The sequence below is a fragment of the Ovis aries genome, chromosome 7 (genome assembly GCF_016772045.2).
Source record: "Ovis aries strain OAR_USU_Benz2616 breed Rambouillet chromosome 7, ARS-UI_Ramb_v3.0, whole genome shotgun sequence".
Taxonomy (NCBI): domain Eukaryota; kingdom Metazoa; phylum Chordata; class Mammalia; order Artiodactyla; family Bovidae; genus Ovis; species Ovis aries.
In genome coordinates, this window is record NC_056060.1 from 88,017,606 (window position 1) to 88,034,357 (window position 16,752).

At 43.8% G+C, this 16,752-nt stretch overlaps 1 protein-coding gene across 15 annotated transcripts in view; it reads left to right on the forward strand.

The window, feature by feature from the left end:
• The window catches only part of NRXN3 (neurexin 3), a 1,842,793-nt gene that overhangs the window by 570,176 nt on the left and 1,255,865 nt on the right, over nt 1-16,752 (forward strand). For all 15 annotated transcript variants that reach the window (XR_009601311.1, XR_006060480.1, XM_060418434.1 and 12 more), the window contains 2 exons: nt 4,693-5,131; nt 11,764-12,147. Coding sequence is in view for 13 of the 15 variants with exons in the window: in XM_060418434.1 (XP_060274417.1) it covers nt 4,693-5,131; nt 11,764-12,147 (823 nt within the window). In the remaining 2 variants the exon portion in view is untranslated. The remainder of the gene's footprint in view (nt 1-4,692; nt 5,132-11,763; nt 12,148-16,752) is intronic.

The following is a 16,752-nucleotide window of genomic DNA, read 5'->3' on the forward strand; positions in this document are numbered from 1 at the left end:
TTGTTCATGGGGTTCTAAAGGGAAGAATACTGAAGTGGTTTGCCAATCCCTTCTCCAGGGGCTAATGTTTTGTCAGAACTCTCCACCATGACCCATCCATCTTGGGTGGCCCCACATGGCATGGCTCAGAGTTTCATTGAATTAGACAAGGCTGTGGTCCTTGTGATCAGTTTGGTTAGTTTTCTGTGATTATGGTTGTCATTCTGTCTACCCTCTGATATATAAGGAGTCCTAAGCACATCTTATTTGATAATTCAAAATCAAAACACTTTTAAAAGGATTCAAAATTGTACAAACATACTTACACGTGATCAAAGAATAGAAGGTAGTATGCAGAAGGAAAACATCCACAAGATTGTCAGAATTATGAGGCGCATCGTGCAAGAAAGCATTCCTCAAGAAAGCAGCATCTCAGCTGAGATCAGAGGACCAGGAGTGTGTACCGGATGTAGATCATAGCAAGGAAAGTGTTAAGTAGGGAACAAATGGCTCAGATGGTTAAGAATCTGCCTGCAATGCAGGAGATCCGGGTTGGATCCCTGGATTCTGAAGATCCCCTCGAGAAGGGAATGGCAACCCACTCCAGTATTCTTGCCTGGAGAATCCCAGGAACAGAGGAGCCTGGAGGGCTACAGTCCATGAGGTTGCAAAAAGTCAGATACTAGTGAGCGACTCACACACACACACAGATACAGACAGACACAGGGGAGAGAAGAGGATCGTTAAAATAATCAAAGAGCCTTAAGTTGTCTGGATTAGAGAATGAAAGGATAGGGGGAAAGAAAGGGAAACAAGTTGGGAGAGAAACAGGGACAGATCATCCTTGTCTGCACTGAGGGTTATTAACCAAATGAATGCCTGATCAGATATAATGGCTTTGGAAAATTCACTGTGGAACTGTGGAGAACATGAGGGGAAGGAGCAGGGGGTTCTGTTAGAAGGCCGTTGCAGAAATCCAGAGGAGAAATGGTGGTGGACAGAGTTTGGCCCTGCTGGAGTAGGCGAGGGGCTGGTTTGAGAGATCCTTAGGACTTGACAACTGGACAAGCTGTAAGTCCAAACAGCAGCTTTTATAAACCTGAGGTTGGAGTTGTCACTCTTTGGCACTCTGCCTCTGTCATCCCAGGCTGTGTGGCATCTCCCATTGGGAGATGTTTCCGCTTTGTCTCTCATTGCTCCTTGGGGCTAGTTGTCAACCAAGGTGCTCATTGCCACATCTTTTCCTAGTTCGGTCATCAGGCAGGGCTTTTCATTTAGATGAAAGTCTGAATTTACAGAAAATATTATACCAAATTAATGCTTTCAAATTGTGGTGCTGGAGAAGACTCTTTAGAGTCCCTTGGACTGCAAGGAGATGAAATCAGTCAATGCTAAAGGAAATCAGTCCTGAATATTCATTGGAAGGACTGATGCTAAAGCTCAAGCTCTAATACTTTGGCCACCTGATGCGAAGAGCCAGCTCATTGGAAAAGACCCTGGTTCTGGGAAACATTGAAGGCAGGAGAAGAAGAGGGTGGCAGAGGATGAGATGGTTGGATAGCATCACTGATTCAGTAGAACTTGAGCAAACATCTGGCGATAGTGGAGGACAGGGAAGTCTGGTGTGCTGCAGTCCATGGGGTCACAGAGAGTCAGACACTACTGAACAATAGCAACTATACTAATTTGCCTTGTAAGGGAGTGCACTGGCGTTTCTTGCCATCATGCCTTCCCCAAGGTGCTGCTACAGTTGTGCATGGCCATGCCATGGTCTTGCAGTGGGCAGGTTGGCAGGGGTTGGGGTGGAGAGGTGAAGATGCCAACCATGGAGCTTCTTAATTGAATATCACTGGGCTACAAGGTGCTGTCCTGTCCCTTTCTTATTGGTAGGAGATCCTCAGAAGAACATCAGTTCAGGCCCCTGCCAGTTTTTAATAGTACCCCAGTACTGCTGGAAAACATGGTGTACTATTGTGTTCCTAGGTTTGTGTACCATTTAGGATTCTCTATGTTCTACCAGGTATAATATCCCATTTAATCTTGATAATTGCTCTGGGGCTGGAAGGAAAGGGCAACAGTTCTGAAACAGCTATTGAGTCTCCTGCCTTTGGAAATAAATACAATGGGACTCAGAGAGGTTACTCAGCTGTCATTGGGAAAGGTGTGGAAACTGCAAATAAATAGACAAGTAATTTCAGGGCCATGGAGTAGCTAGAGAGTTCATTTCCAAAGAGCTTTTGAGAGAAGTCTTTGTCTGGCCAGTTCCCAGCTGGGATTCTCTTGTCTGTGTCTGTAGAAATCTGCATTCTAGTTATTCACTGTCTGTCCCAGTGTTGGTTCCATACCCTTCTCACAGAAGAGTTCCTCTTCATAGGATGCTGCATTCTTTTAAAAGGCCCTTTTCATTTTATCCTTCTGCCTCCTGTAGAGATGTTTGAGTTCTTTTTCCATTTATTGTTCAATGGAGCTGAGCCTCAGTCTGTCCCTGTGGGATCCCCTATTGTTCTACGTTAATAATTAACCTTTACAAGAACTTTGGTCATAGGCATTTAACCCAAATGCAAAGAAAGCTGAAGTTAGGTTATGACAGAGAGCTCTCACATGTTGTTTCATGGGGATTAGAAAGGAGAAGCTGCTAGCCATTAAACATTTTTCATTTCTTTTCTCACTCACTTGAGTGATTGCCTAAGAATCTTGCGTTTTTTTTTTTCCTTTTGCACATGGTCAGTCCGCTAGAATTAAGAAATTTAGCTTTTGAACTGGGAAGTTGCACATGCGTGATTTCCAGCGTGTTATTACAGATGAGCTCATGGGTGCTGGTGGTACAGCCTTGTGCTGAATGTCCGTAGGTGGCAAAGCACATGGACTCTGGAGCTGACTCCCTGGGTTCAGGTCCTACTCTGGCACCTAACTGGCTGTGTGACCATGGGCTGGTTCCTTAACTACTGGCCACGTCCGTTTCTGCATCTGTGAAATGGGAGAATGATGGTAGGTACCTCAAATGGGTGTTGTCAGGATCTGATGGGGTGCTAGACTTCAGATCCTGAGTACAGAGCCTGGTAGGAGGTGCTCAGTAAATATTAGTATTGTTCCTGTTCTCAGTGTTACTGACTATGATTTCACCCATGGCGAAGGTCGTATGGTAGGAGAGACCTTTTCAATTCTTTGTTGTCAATCAATGTGAAAAGGCATACATCTTTGCTTGATTCTCTCCTCATGTTGGGAGATAGAGGAGAAGCAATTCTACAGCTAGATGTTGGGGATTAAATGATATATACTGGAATGACTCACCCAATTAACTTTTTATCACTGAGATGAGTTGTAAGAGTTTAGCACTTAAGTCTCGTTATTTTACTGAAAATGGAGATAAGACAACTTTCTCAGGGCTGCAGAAAGGACCAAGTGAGTTAACAGCCACACTCAAAATAGCTGAGAAATTTGTTCCCATCCTCCGTGTCCTTTCTAAGCGCTTCCCATGTAGTAACTCATTCCATCCTTAAGAAACAGTCTATTCCTATATTCCCATTGTCAAAGGAGGAGGCAAACCAGAGGACATTAAATAACTTTGAAGTTCACACAGCTTGGAAGTAGTGGATGTAGGACTGGAACCTAAATGGAGGTCTTGGTTTAGAATTTGAATAAGACAATGTGAAGGAGATATTAAAGTGGTCTACATAATCAATACTCAGATGCTAGCCCCTTTGCCCTCTGTTTTCCCCTGTTTATTGTTATGGTATGGATGTGACATTGCCTAGAGATCAAAGGACCAAGACCTATCTGAGGGCCCTGCATCAAAATTCAGTTTTAACAACAACAAAACCTCTAAAATTCTAATTTGGGGAAAAAGATTAATCCCTACTTCTACACTGATTATATGAGGTTTGGAAAGTCATAATTTAAAAAAATGTTTTAGGGTGTTTCATTCTCTTACTTTGTGTATATAGAGGATACATGCAATGTGGAGAAAAATACAGATCTTCCCTCCCAATGCTTAACACTCAGTCATCTTATATATTAAAAAAAAAACTGTACAACAAGATATATTGAAAAGTAAGTCTGTCTCCACTCCTGAATATTAATTCTACAAATGACCATTTTATAGTTTCTTGTGTTTCCTTCCAAAAATGTTTAATGCATTTGCAAACATATATACATAAAATGCACACTTCCTGACACACACACCCGCTTTGCATAATGATAGCATAATTCACATGGTTCTGTTCCTCGCTGATTCACTTAGCAATATTACTCAGAAAATCCCCATCAGAACTGGGAGCGCTGCTTTGTTTTTGAGGGCTGCCTCATAGTCCATTATACGGATGGGCCAGTCTGTCACTGATGGTCATTTAGGTTGTTTCTGGTCTTTTACTGAGGACACTGCAGTAAATATCTCTGGAAGTATTTGTGTCTGTGCAACTCAGTCTCTCTTGATTTCTGCTTGCGTTGTGTAACTTTCTGATGCTGCAAAAAATCAGCCAGAAGGAAACAGACAAAAGGAACACAGCGGAGATACAGGGGCTTCTTCCCGGCTTGTGCGCACCTCAGAGGTTTGTGCAGCTGCTTTTAAAGTGCTGTGGCTCCTGTTTCTCATATTATTTCAGACTCTTGTGTCCTGAAGCTTCTTCTCAGGCCTTTTCCCTGAGTTCCCAGTGAGCGATTGGTGGTTGCAGCTTGCAAGATTGATTCATATGGCACTTGTTTGACTTTTGACAGGTTGTTTATAAGAATAACGACATCCGTCTGGAGCTGTCTCGCTTGGCCAGGATTGGGGACACCAAGATGAAGATCTACGGCGAAGTGGTATTCAAGTGTGAGAATGTGGCCACACTGGACCCCATCAACTTTGAGACCCCAGAGGCTTACATCAGCTTGCCCAAGTGGAACACCAAACGCATGGGCTCTATCTCCTTTGACTTTCGCACCACTGAGCCCAACGGCCTGATCCTCTTCACTCACGGCAAGCCCCAAGAGAGGAAGGATGCTCGGAGCCAGAAGAACACCAAGGTGGACTTCTTTGCTGTGGAACTCCTCGATGGCAACCTGTACCTGCTGCTTGACATGGGCTCAGGCACCATTAAAGTGAAAGCCACACAGAAGAAAGCCAACGATGGGGAATGGTACCACGTGGATATTCAGCGAGACGGCAGATCAGGTAGGAAGAGGCAGGGTGTATGCAAACTTCCCCTTCCTTATAGGTTTTTTTTTTAGTGTTTGTACTTGCTGATTCTTCTGCTATTCTCCTTAATGCTTGTTGTAAGATGATGTTACTGAACAAGACACGTGGCTTATCAAAGGCTGACATTCTTCTCATCTCCCTTGTCACTCACTGCACAATGGTTTCAGTGATAGCTCTGAGACCCTGGGACTGAGAATGGTTTTACAAGGAGCATTCTCACTGCTACCAAAGTGACTGTCATGTCATTGGTGTGATGGGTTTTTTCCCCCTTCTCTTCTTATTCTCCTTTTTCTTATCACCATAGAAACCAACTGTGACATCACAGATGCTGCTCTATGTGATTACTCTTGTAGAATAAGCCACACTGTGCAAGGGTTTATGCAACGATTCACCCTTCAATAATTGTCAAGAGTCATATTGCAGGGGAAAATTATGACAAGAAAGGAAAAGACAAATTGATTTTTCCTGAAGTCATGTTCAATTTAAAGCCTTGCTTTGGTGTGAAAGCCTATATTTCACTGTTCGCTCAGACCTCACTAACTCTCCCTTCGTCTTCATAACCTTCTGCATTTGCTTCAAATGGCTTTGTTTCTGCAGCCGTGGATCAAACAAGCTAGCCCCAGGCAGTACATAGCCACTCTAGAATAGTAACAAAGGATGGGAATGGGGAAACACAAACAGAGAAGCTGAGGCTTTGGAATGCCTGGACAGTCTGCCTGCTTTCTGTGGACATGTGGTGATGAAGGTCACATCCTATGCCATCAGAAAGGACATTTCACCCAGAGTAGTAATTAGAGCATCTGAATTTTGCATTTATTTCCTGATTTTCCATTTAGGTAGTATCATACTCAAGAAATGTCTTGGCTCTGTTTGCCATATTTTGAAGGTTTTTCTCTCCTGGTGAACACAAAAATGCCTTCCTTTTGAACACTTTGTTTCTGGGTGCATTTGGCCAATAATAGAAAGCAGTAGGTTCCCCTAACAGGCTGTAGCCAGGAATGGCCAGGCATGCGTGGATGGCTCTTCCGCATCCTCCCAGAGCTGGAGGGATGGCAGAGATGAGCAATGTTGCCCTTAGGAGGAGCCGCTTAGGTTCCATGCAAAGGGCAGACGGGTGGCAGACTGCAGACCTGGATGGTTTATTGCCAAGAAGGCTGCCTTATTGAGTGCCTGAAATTTGATCGGAACCAAGAGACTTCAAATGAAATGTGCTTGTTGGGCAAGAATGAGCATTTTGTTCTTTTTAAGCAGAAAACACACAAATTTAATTTCTTCTGAGGCCAAATCTTTCAAAGTTTATCCGTAAATGTCGGCTGGGGCTGAGCGAGAAAGCTATCTGGGAATTATAAAGGAAACACTCCTGCTAGTTTTTAAGACGGTGCACATTGGGTTTTCGGACGGGTCATGGTCGATGGCTTTCATGATTGACTAATCTAGACCTTGGCACAGCTTAAATGTCACCTATCTGAGTCACAGGGAGGTTAGAACATGTAAAATTGCCACATATCTATTTCTGTTTATTCTCAACACTAATTGCTTTTTCAAGTAGGGTGTTATTTTGTCTGGTTAGAACCATCAGACCCATTTTGACAAACAAGTTTTGATTACAAAACACTTTAATTTTATACTTGGGTGCTATGGCATTGGTTTGGAGAAGGAAATGGCAACCCACTCCAGTATTCTTTCCTGGAGAATCCCATGGACAGAGGAGCCTGGTGGGCTACAGTTCATGGGGTCGCAAAGAGTCGGACATGACTGAGCGACTTCACTTTCACTACGGCATTGGTTAATACTTTGACATACTGATAAATTTGATCAAGACCTATAAAAGTTTACTGAGTAAACAAAGGGGTGACAGAAGATGAGATGGCTGGATGGCATCACCAACTCAACGGACATGAATTTGAGCAAACTCCAGGAGATAGTGAAGAACAGGAAGCCTGGTATGCTGCAGTCTATGGGGTGGCAGAGTGGACGTGACTTAGCTGCTGAATACAACACACACTGATAAATTTGATTAAAGCCCATAAAAATTTACTGAGTAAGCAAGGAGGTGATAGAGGATGAGATGGTTGCATGGAATCACTAACTCAACAGACATGACCTTGAGCAGACTCTGGGATATAGTGAAGGACCTGGAAGCCTGCATGCTGCAGTCCATGGGGTTGCAAGGAGTGGACATGACTTAGTGACTAAACAACAAAAAAATAATTTTCATGTATAAGCAGCATAAGAACATTTTAATAAGTTTTTTAAATGTAGATTTATTTTTATTCAGAAATACTTTCATAATCAATGTTAATTAGAAGTTTAAAAATTCAAAAGGGACACAAAATAGTCTTAGAGACACAAAAATGGGTCTTAGATGTTATGTCAAACTTACAAGTTTTAAAAGTGACATTTATACAGTGTAATTTAGCTCTCATAAGTAATTTTTTATAATCAAAGTATTTCACTAAGAACACAAATTATCATATTACTTTTTAGATTATTTTTTGTATTACAATATATTCTTGTCAATAAATTATTTTAAAATATTTAAACCTGATAGAAACTCATTTTTTAAACAACTTACCATGGAAGAAATACAGTATCAGAGACACTCCTGTCCTTTACATGCTGTGGAGATGGGGAATACTACAATTGGGAAAAAAAAAAAAAGGCTCTTAACGCATTTCCTGGGGAGCACATTAATATTTACGCTTGGGTCTATCGTTCTTTAAACAAGTTTAGATTTGAAGAAATTTCAGAAGGCTTTTTTAAGAAATGAAGAACTTCATTTCTTCCTGAGAGTATTTTCTGGAATGTCGTTCTTATCAGTTCAGTTTAGTCACTCAGTCAGTTCAACTCTTTGCAACCCCATCGACTGCAGCATGTCAGGCTTCCCTGTCCATCACCAGTTCCTGGAGCTTACTCAATCTCATGTCCATTGAGTCAGTGATGCCATCCAACCATCTCATCCTCTGCCATCCTCTTCTCCTCCTGCCTTCAATCTTTCTCAGCATCAAGGTCTTTTCCAATGAGTCAGTTCTTTGCATCAGGTGGTCAGCATATTGAAGCTTCAGCATTAGTCCTTCCAATGAATATTTAGGGTTGATTTACTTTAGGATTGACTGGTTTGATCTCTTTGCAGTCCCTTGGACTCTCAAGAGTCTTCCTCAATACCACAGTTCAAAAGCATTAATTCTTAGGTGCTCAACTTTCTTTATGGTCCAACTCTCATATCCATATATGACTACTGGAAAAACTGTAGCTTTAACTGGATGAACCTTTGTTGGTAAAGTAATGTCTCTGCTTTTTAATATGCTATTTAGGTTGGTCATAACTTTCCTTCCAAGAAGCAAGTGTGTTTTAGTTTCATGGCTGCAGTCACCATCTGCAGTGATTTTGGAGCCCAAGAATATAAAGTCAGCCACTGTTTCCATTGTTTCCCCATTTATTTGCCATGAAGTGATGGGACTAGATGCCATGATCTTAGTTTCCTGAGTGTTGAGCTTTAAGCCAACTTTTTCACTTTCCTCTTTCACTTTCATCAAGAGGCTCTTTAGTTCCTCTTCACTTTCTGCCATAAGGGTGGTGTCATCTGCATATCTGAGGTTATTGATATTTCTCCCGGCAATCTTGATTCCAGCTTGTGCTTCCTCCAGCCCAGTGTTTCTCATGATGTACTCTGCATATAAGTTAAATAAGCAGGGTGAGAATATACAGCCTTGATGTATTCCTTTTCCTATTTGGAACCAGTCTATTTTTCCATGTCCAGTTCTATGTGTTGCTTCTTGAACTGCATACAGATCTCTCAAGAGGCAGGTCAGGTGGTCTGGTATTCCTATCTCTTTCGAAATTTCCCACAGTTTATTGTGATCCACACAGTCAAAGGCTTTGGCATAGTCAAGAAAGCAAATGTTTTTTCTGGAGCTCTCTTGATTTTTTGATGATCCAACGGATGTTGGCAATTTGATTTCTGGTTCCTCTGCCTTTTCTAAATCCAGCTTGAACATCTGGAAGTTCTTGGTTCACTTGAAGAAGACTGGCTTGGAGAATTTTGAGCATTACATTGCTAGCATGTGAGATGAGTGGAACTGTGCCCTAGTTTGAACAGACCTATATTAAAATGAGGCCTGGCGTGCTATGATTCATGGGGTCGCAAAGAGTCAGACATGACTGAGTGACTGAACTGAACTGATATTAAAATGAATAGTTATAAAAACATTTTGTCTTTGTTTTTTAGTCCCTTAAGTCTTCTCTGACATTTCTGCCACCCTGTGGACTTAGCCTGCCAGTCTCTTCTGTCCATGGGATTTTTTAGGCAAGAATACTGAAGTGGGTTGCCATTTCCTACTCCAGAGGATATTTCTGACCCAGGGATCAAACCTGCATCTCTTGTGTCTCCTGCACTGGCTGGTAGATTCTTTATCACTGAGGCTTCTGGGAATCCTTATAAAAAGTTAACTGTATCTAACTGTGGTGCCTGCTGCTCATCCTGAAGAATATGACTGAGAGGTGATCTTGGGAACCTTTTATTTTCATTCCCCAAATGGAAGACTGACTCTCAAAACAGTTGTGGTCACACACTTAGAGAAGGATTTTGCTCAGGATGGATTGTTTAAGGCTCCACTATTTAAATTGGTTCCAGGTGCTATTCTTCACTTGGCAATAGAAGCTCCTTGTTGCTGGTGATCAGATTATTTCGGTGGAGTGTAGTGAGTAAAGAAGGCAAACTGTGCGAGAGAGAAGATGATGAGGCTTGAGTCCCTTTCTTCATTTGTAAAATAGGGGAAATACGAACGTCAGCCACAAGATTATTCTGAAGCTTGAGTCCAGAAAAGCACAGAAAGTACTAAAAATGGTGGCCAGGACAGTCTTATTGTTATGTAGGGTTTTTTTTTTGTGTGTGTGTGTTTTTTTTTTTTTTTTTTTAAGATTTAAAAGCAAAAAGGGAAAGCTGGTTTATCCAGGAGAAAATTTGCAGGGGAGAGTTGGGAGAGTGGGCCTAACTGAGCTCCCCAGTGGCCCCTCGTGCTCTATCTGCTTTCTGCCGCTGGGTGTCCTTTGCAATTTAGAGTGTGCTTCACTTTCTTGATCTCATTTGATCTCCCAGGCCCTTCATGCTGTCCTCTGTCATAGCCGAGGGAATTGAGACGCAGATGAGGGAAAGCTGGCTGATGGATGGCCTTGTTATCCTGGTACCAATAAAGGACTTTGAGAAGACTAAAGTTTTGAAAGTTTTGGCATGATGTTCAGATATGTTTGATTTTTCAGTTAGGAAATTGATCTGTAACTGGGTTCAGGGATTGGTGCAGGGTTAGAAGGGCATTTAAGACTGGAACCCCAGTTCCCAAGTTCCAAGTCAGGCTCAGGGTTGCATCTGTGAGCTCATGTGACCAGTCCAGCTCTGATCTCATCTCTTGTTGACGTCCTCTGGCAACCTTGACTCTAGCCACACTCCTGCCTACCCCAGGGCCTCTGTAAGTACCATTCCCGGTGCCAGACACGTTTCTCTTCCCCCTGGACTTGGCATGCCTGGATCCTTCTCAGCATTCTGGTTTCAGCTTACCTGTCACCTGCTTAGAGAAGCCTTTACCAACCGTCCACTTGAAAGCAGAACCCGTCTGCTGGGGCTGCTGCACCCATTTATCTGCCTTCCTCCCAATTGCCATTTGTCCGTCTCTTTTGTTTATTTGGTGACTTGTTTATTTTCTCTTCCTTTACTCTGGAACATCAGCTTCATGAGAGCAGGGACATGGCTGTCAAATTCGTGTCTGTGCCTAGAATTATACTAGAGATAGAACAGGTTCCGATACATACTTGTTAAGTGAACGCGTGAAGAAACATGTTCCAGTTAAAATTTATCAAAAGCAACAAGTGTTGAAAATACATACTGGCTGGACTGGTACCTAAGACAAGTACAAAGGATATCAGCGCATGGAGAGAGAGCAGAGAGAGATAGACAAGCAGGTTCCATCCTTCTGGCAATGGTGAGCCAGTGGTGAAGACTCAGGCGGGACTTATAGACTCTGTCCTAGGTACAGAGTAAAAAGCACCTTGCATATATGAGCTCATCCGCCTGCAGTCCATAGGGTTGCAAAGTTGGACGTGACTGAAGCAGCTTAGCATGCATGCACGCAGCCATCACGGCAACCTGTGAGGTGGGTCAGTTCCTTTCCCATTTTACAGATGAGGAAATTGAGGACCAGAAAACTGAAGTCAGTTCTTCAGGTTTATCTGGCTAGTATGTGGCAGAGCTAGGATTTAAACACAGGAAGGGATGGTGCTGCTGTCAATCTATATGGCATGCAACCTTTCAGCCAAGACTTTTAGGTAGAAAAAAAAAAAAGTATTTTAGGTACTGGCCACTGGGATTGTCCTGGGTCTTCCTCTGGGCTCAGCTGTCTTAGCTGCCAGGGACCAGAACCAAATGACCTGCTTTGTCCTTTTTTACCATCTTGTGGCCTTTCACTCCCCGCTCACAGGGTACTCTCCTGGCCGGGCCACACTGGTCTCCCATTTCACCCGCTAGGTTCCTTTCATTCGGTTCATCAACTGGGAGGCTCACCTGGGATGCCAGGAGGGCTGTGAGCTCACTCTTTGTCTCCATCCTCCCATCCCAGGTACCATATCAGTGAACAGCAGGCGCACGCCGTTCACCGCCAGCGGGGAGAGCGAGATCCTCGACCTGGAGGGGGACATGTACCTGGGCGGGCTGCCAGAGAACCGCGCTGGCCTCATCCTCCCCACCGAGCTCTGGACCGCCATGCTCAACTACGGCTATGTGGGCTGCATCCGCGACCTGTTCATCGACGGGCGCAGCAAGAACATCCGGCAGCTGGCGGAGATGCAGAACGCCGCGGGCGTCAAGTCCTCCTGCTCGCGGATGAGCGCCAAGCAGTGTGACAGCTACCCCTGCAAGAACAACGCCGTGTGCAAGGATGGCTGGAACCGCTTCATCTGCGACTGCACGGGCACTGGCTACTGGGGACGGACCTGCGAGCGGGGTGAGTCCCGTGGTGATGCGCTGGGTTGAGAGTGGGGAGACGTGCCCGGGCTTCCTTTGCTATCGCGGACACTTCCTTTGAACCTCCCTGTGCTTGTGTGTTTCTGGGGGAGAATTTTCTTAGGTTCACTGCTTTCCAGATGACACCCTTTCTAGGTCTGGATGTTTGGTTCGATTTGGCTAGGATTGGATTGTTAAGAGGGAAACTAGCATAAATAGGAGCTAGGTCATGATGCTTTTTGGATGGAATGTTTGACATCTTCTCTTTGAGAAGGCCAATGCTTTTTCTTTGGGGATTCTGGGTGGGCTCACCAACTGGCTGTTTCATTTGTTCCTTGAACTCATGCTTTTTGGGTGCTTTCTCTGGGCTAACTCTCAGATTAGGCTAAAAATAGCCCCAGCCCTGTTCTTTGGAACTTGCTGCCTAGTGGAATAGTTAGTTGTTAAATAATCACTTACATGTTGAGTTTTATGAGGCAATGGTGTGTTGGTTGAGAACATGAATTCTGGGGTAAGACTGGATGAGAAACGTGGCCTTTATAGAGTGATATGAACTCAAGATAATATCATTGAGACTTGATTTCCTCTTCTTTAAAATGGAGATAATCAGGTTCCTTCCCTCATAGCTCAGTTGGTAAAGAATCCGTCTGCAATGCCAGAGATCCCCAGTTTGATTCCTGGGTCAGGAAGATACCCTGGAGGAGGGATAGGCTACCCACTCCAGTATTCTTGGGCTTCCCTTGTAGTTCAGCTGGTAAAGAATCTGCCTGCAATGTGGGAGACCTGGGTTTGACCCCTGGGTTGGGAAGATCTCCTGGAGAAGGGAAAGGATGCCTCCTTCAGTGTTCTGGCCTGGAGAATTCTATGGACTAAGAGTCCGACATGACTGAGTGACTTTCACTTTCACTTTTGTTACCTGCTAAGTGAAGTGAAGTGAAAGTCACTCAGTCGTGTCCGACTCCTTGTGACCCCACGAACTATACAGTCCGTGAATTCTCCAGGCCAGAATACTGGAGTGGGTTGCCCCTTCCCTTCTCCAGGAGATCTTCCCAACCCAGGGATCAAATCTAGGTCTCCCACATTGCAGGCGGATTTTTTACCAGCTGAGCCACAAGGGAAGCCTCCTACCTACTATTAATCAGGATTAAATGAGTCAACAGATTCCTGCACTATGGAAAACGTATAGTCAATGTCAGTGATTGTTATGGTTATAATGATTGCCATCGACATCATTATCATGAAAGTACAGAAAAGCTTGGGATTCCTTTTCAGGGGGATCCAACATACTGTAGGGATTCATAGAAAGCTTCTGCAGAAAGAAGTATGTAGGTTGAGACTTGAAATATGAGTAATAGGTAGCTTGGCAACAAGGTGGGAGAAAACCATGTGTCTTAGATTGGAAGGACGTTGTGTGCCAAGAGGTAAGAGACCATGGCACAGTTGGGGAACCAAACAAAGTTGATAACTGAATGGAGGGGGGAGTGAGGGTGGGGGGAAGGGTGTGAGAGGCGGCTGAAATGTTGGGGAACAAACAGTGGGGGCTGACCCTTTAGAAGAGACCATCTACCACTTTAACTTCTTACATTTGCACTGAATTTACAGTTTGGGTACAAGGCAGAGATAAAGGTAAGCAAAGAGATAACATCAAGGTACAGAGATGCCAGTCTATAAGCCATGTCCAGATTGCAGCTTGGTTAATTCTTTTACATGCCAATGACACACAATTTAGCTGACTGTCTATGAATTGTCTACCTTGATTTTATATGAAAGGATACTTTAGACAGTTAACAAATTTTTGCTGAGGGCATAGCTCTCTAGAGCTTCGAGAATACTGTGTTTGGAGTAGACATAGCTTCTGCCTCCAGAAGCTTATCATTTATTTAGCTGAGGTGTTGAGACATCTATACAGGAAGCATAGATGTTTAGTTCTTGTATAGATGATGAAGGACAGCAGCATGGGCTGGACCACTAGGAGAACATGGAAATTTAAGGAAGACTTTCCTGATTTGCGACATACAGGGCCTCATCTCTTAAGTATATGAGTGGCCAGACTTGTTCAGGTTTCAGAAGTCTGGTGATGAGAAGGGATCCTGGAACAGGCTTGGGTAACCAGGCAAGGGTTTTCAAGGACTCATTTTTTGAGGTCAACCATATAGCTAGCTAAAGTGCGTTTCAAGAGAACTGCAAACCTTCCCTACAGCTGGACTGAAAAAGAGAACATAGGATATTGGAATAAAGGAAAAGGAGCTTTCTTGAGGCTCATAGAAGTTAAATTCAGATTCACTGAATTTTCAGAGCAGCGACCCCAGAACATGAGCTGAGATGAGGAGGCTGCCACCTGGAACAGAAGTGGGCCTCATTTGGCTGGCCAGTCTGTCGAGCTCCTGAATGCTTTCCAAATCTCTTGTTTAGGGTAGATGATCTCAGTTGCTGGTTTGGGGAGACAGAAAGGTCATTTGACCACTGTGATACATGAGACCATTTGGATAGAAGTCAGGAAATTGTGGATGGTACACCATCAAGGAAGGTAGTGTAAGAACCCAAGGTCCCATCAGACATCCCTTTCCAACTCAAGGGCCTTGTGATTACTGAAGACAAGCAGCAGTGACTGGAGACAGCTGTGCAGGGTGTCCCCAGGATCACCTTTCCACGGGCAAATCAGAGGAGGCTGGTCCAAGGTTTGCCAAATACAATGAAAGTCATTGCACCTTTTATGTTGTCACTTTTGACTAGTCATTAAACGGCAGCTGATTGGGGATATATGAGGGACAATTATTCCTGGTACAGTGCAGCCAAAAATCATCCATTGTGGCCAAATGAGAAGGAGCTAGCAAATTAAAGACATTTGATCTATACGTCGCTCAAACCCCAGACGGGTCCACTGGTTGTTTTGTTCCCCGGCTAATTGTCTTCTGGTCCTGTATTGTTCCTGACACCGTGTTCAGAATGAGTTAGTGGAGTGTAAAAATGATGGGACTCTACTTTGCTGGCAAAGAAAATAGTTTCCCTGTGACATTGTTTTTCTTTATTGAAACTGATTCATCAGCGGAGATGCTTTGAGTCTCTTTTGTTCATTTTTTCATACGTGCGGCAGACGTTTGTTGAAATCTGAATTCGCTCCAGGCACTGTGTTAGAGGCTGGGAATGAAGGGGAAAAAGAAACTGACATAGGCCTTTATTTTGATCACGGGGTGTATAGTCTTTGGGGAGAGGGAAAGGTGGGGAGCGTGCTAATGTGTGGCAGATATCAGGCCTGATGTCTTAGGGGATCGGGAGGGCAGACAGATGGGAGAGGCCACGCCTATATGGGTGAGTGGTTGCGAAAGGGGGAACTGAGGTTACTTGGATTTTTTAAATCTCCTTTTAATAACAAAACTGTGGCCTCTCTCTGTCTGTGACCCTCAAGATCCATTACAGGCACTTCTGAAGAGTGGTAAAGGGTGAGTGTTAACATCCCTTATGCAAGACCGTCATCCTCGTTGGCAAGGAGTGCTACCCCACCCACCATAACACCATCAGTGTGTTCATTCCATTTACAGTTTTCTAATTTTTTTTCCCTAGAAGCAGTACTAAGCCTGAAATTCATTTGTACCAAATTTGAGAAGACTAAGACAATCCCTGAGTCAGTGTGTCCCATCTAACCCCAACTCTGTTCTATATTTGGGCTTCATAGTAGTGTCGGTCCCCTGGTGCCATTGGCCACACAACAGAAATGGTGGCTGAAAGAGGCACTTGTCTACATAAAACGGAGAAAGCATAGGCAAGATGCTGAAAACCAGTATCCAGAGAAAAAGCAGAGCTAGGAATGGCTCTGGGAAGACGCCAAATGGCCAGGAACCCAAGCAAAGTGAACAAGCGCACCCATCTTGGATACAACTCCCAGGTTAAAGTTGTCAGCCAGAGACAAGGGAATAAGGACAAGGGAACTAGGAACTATATGAGTACCTGGAAGTGTTAGTCACACAGTCGTGTCCAACTCTTTGTGACCCCGAGAGTACTTCTGCTACATATGAGGACCAGCAACTCTAAACCTGACATATAACAATTGGCTTCCGGTTGCATTTAGATTTTCTTTTTTACCAGGATCTGCTACTATTCTAAGGAGATGCAGATAGATTCACCCATCCCAGTTGTTCAACTGTGGCTGTTCTGGTTTCTTTTTTGTTAATCATAGTGTTGTGGGAGACCTGTCCATGACCTAAAAAGCTAAGGCCTTCCTGCTGTAGCTATTTAATGCCTATTTGTTTGATTGAAGTGCATCTGCTGGAAGACTCCTTGCCATTTTAAAAGTCCTACTATACAGAGGAAATATTCTATCTTGCCTATTGTAGGATGATCAGTTGACGTGGGACAACATAGGCATCTTCTCCTTGTCAGTGTAGCCAAACCATAGTTTAATTAGTGGGGACCAAGTGTCCGTAGGCAAGGTTGTGGGTTTATTTGTGGACCATCAAACTTTAGTTTGAGGCTGCTGCAGATTCTATCCCCTTCCCTAGATGGCTTTTTCTGAATGCATGCCATCATTTATTTAGCAAGAAATAAAACAGGGCTCAGCACAAGCTCATTTCTATGACAAAAATAACCTGCACTCCAGTACTTAGACTTG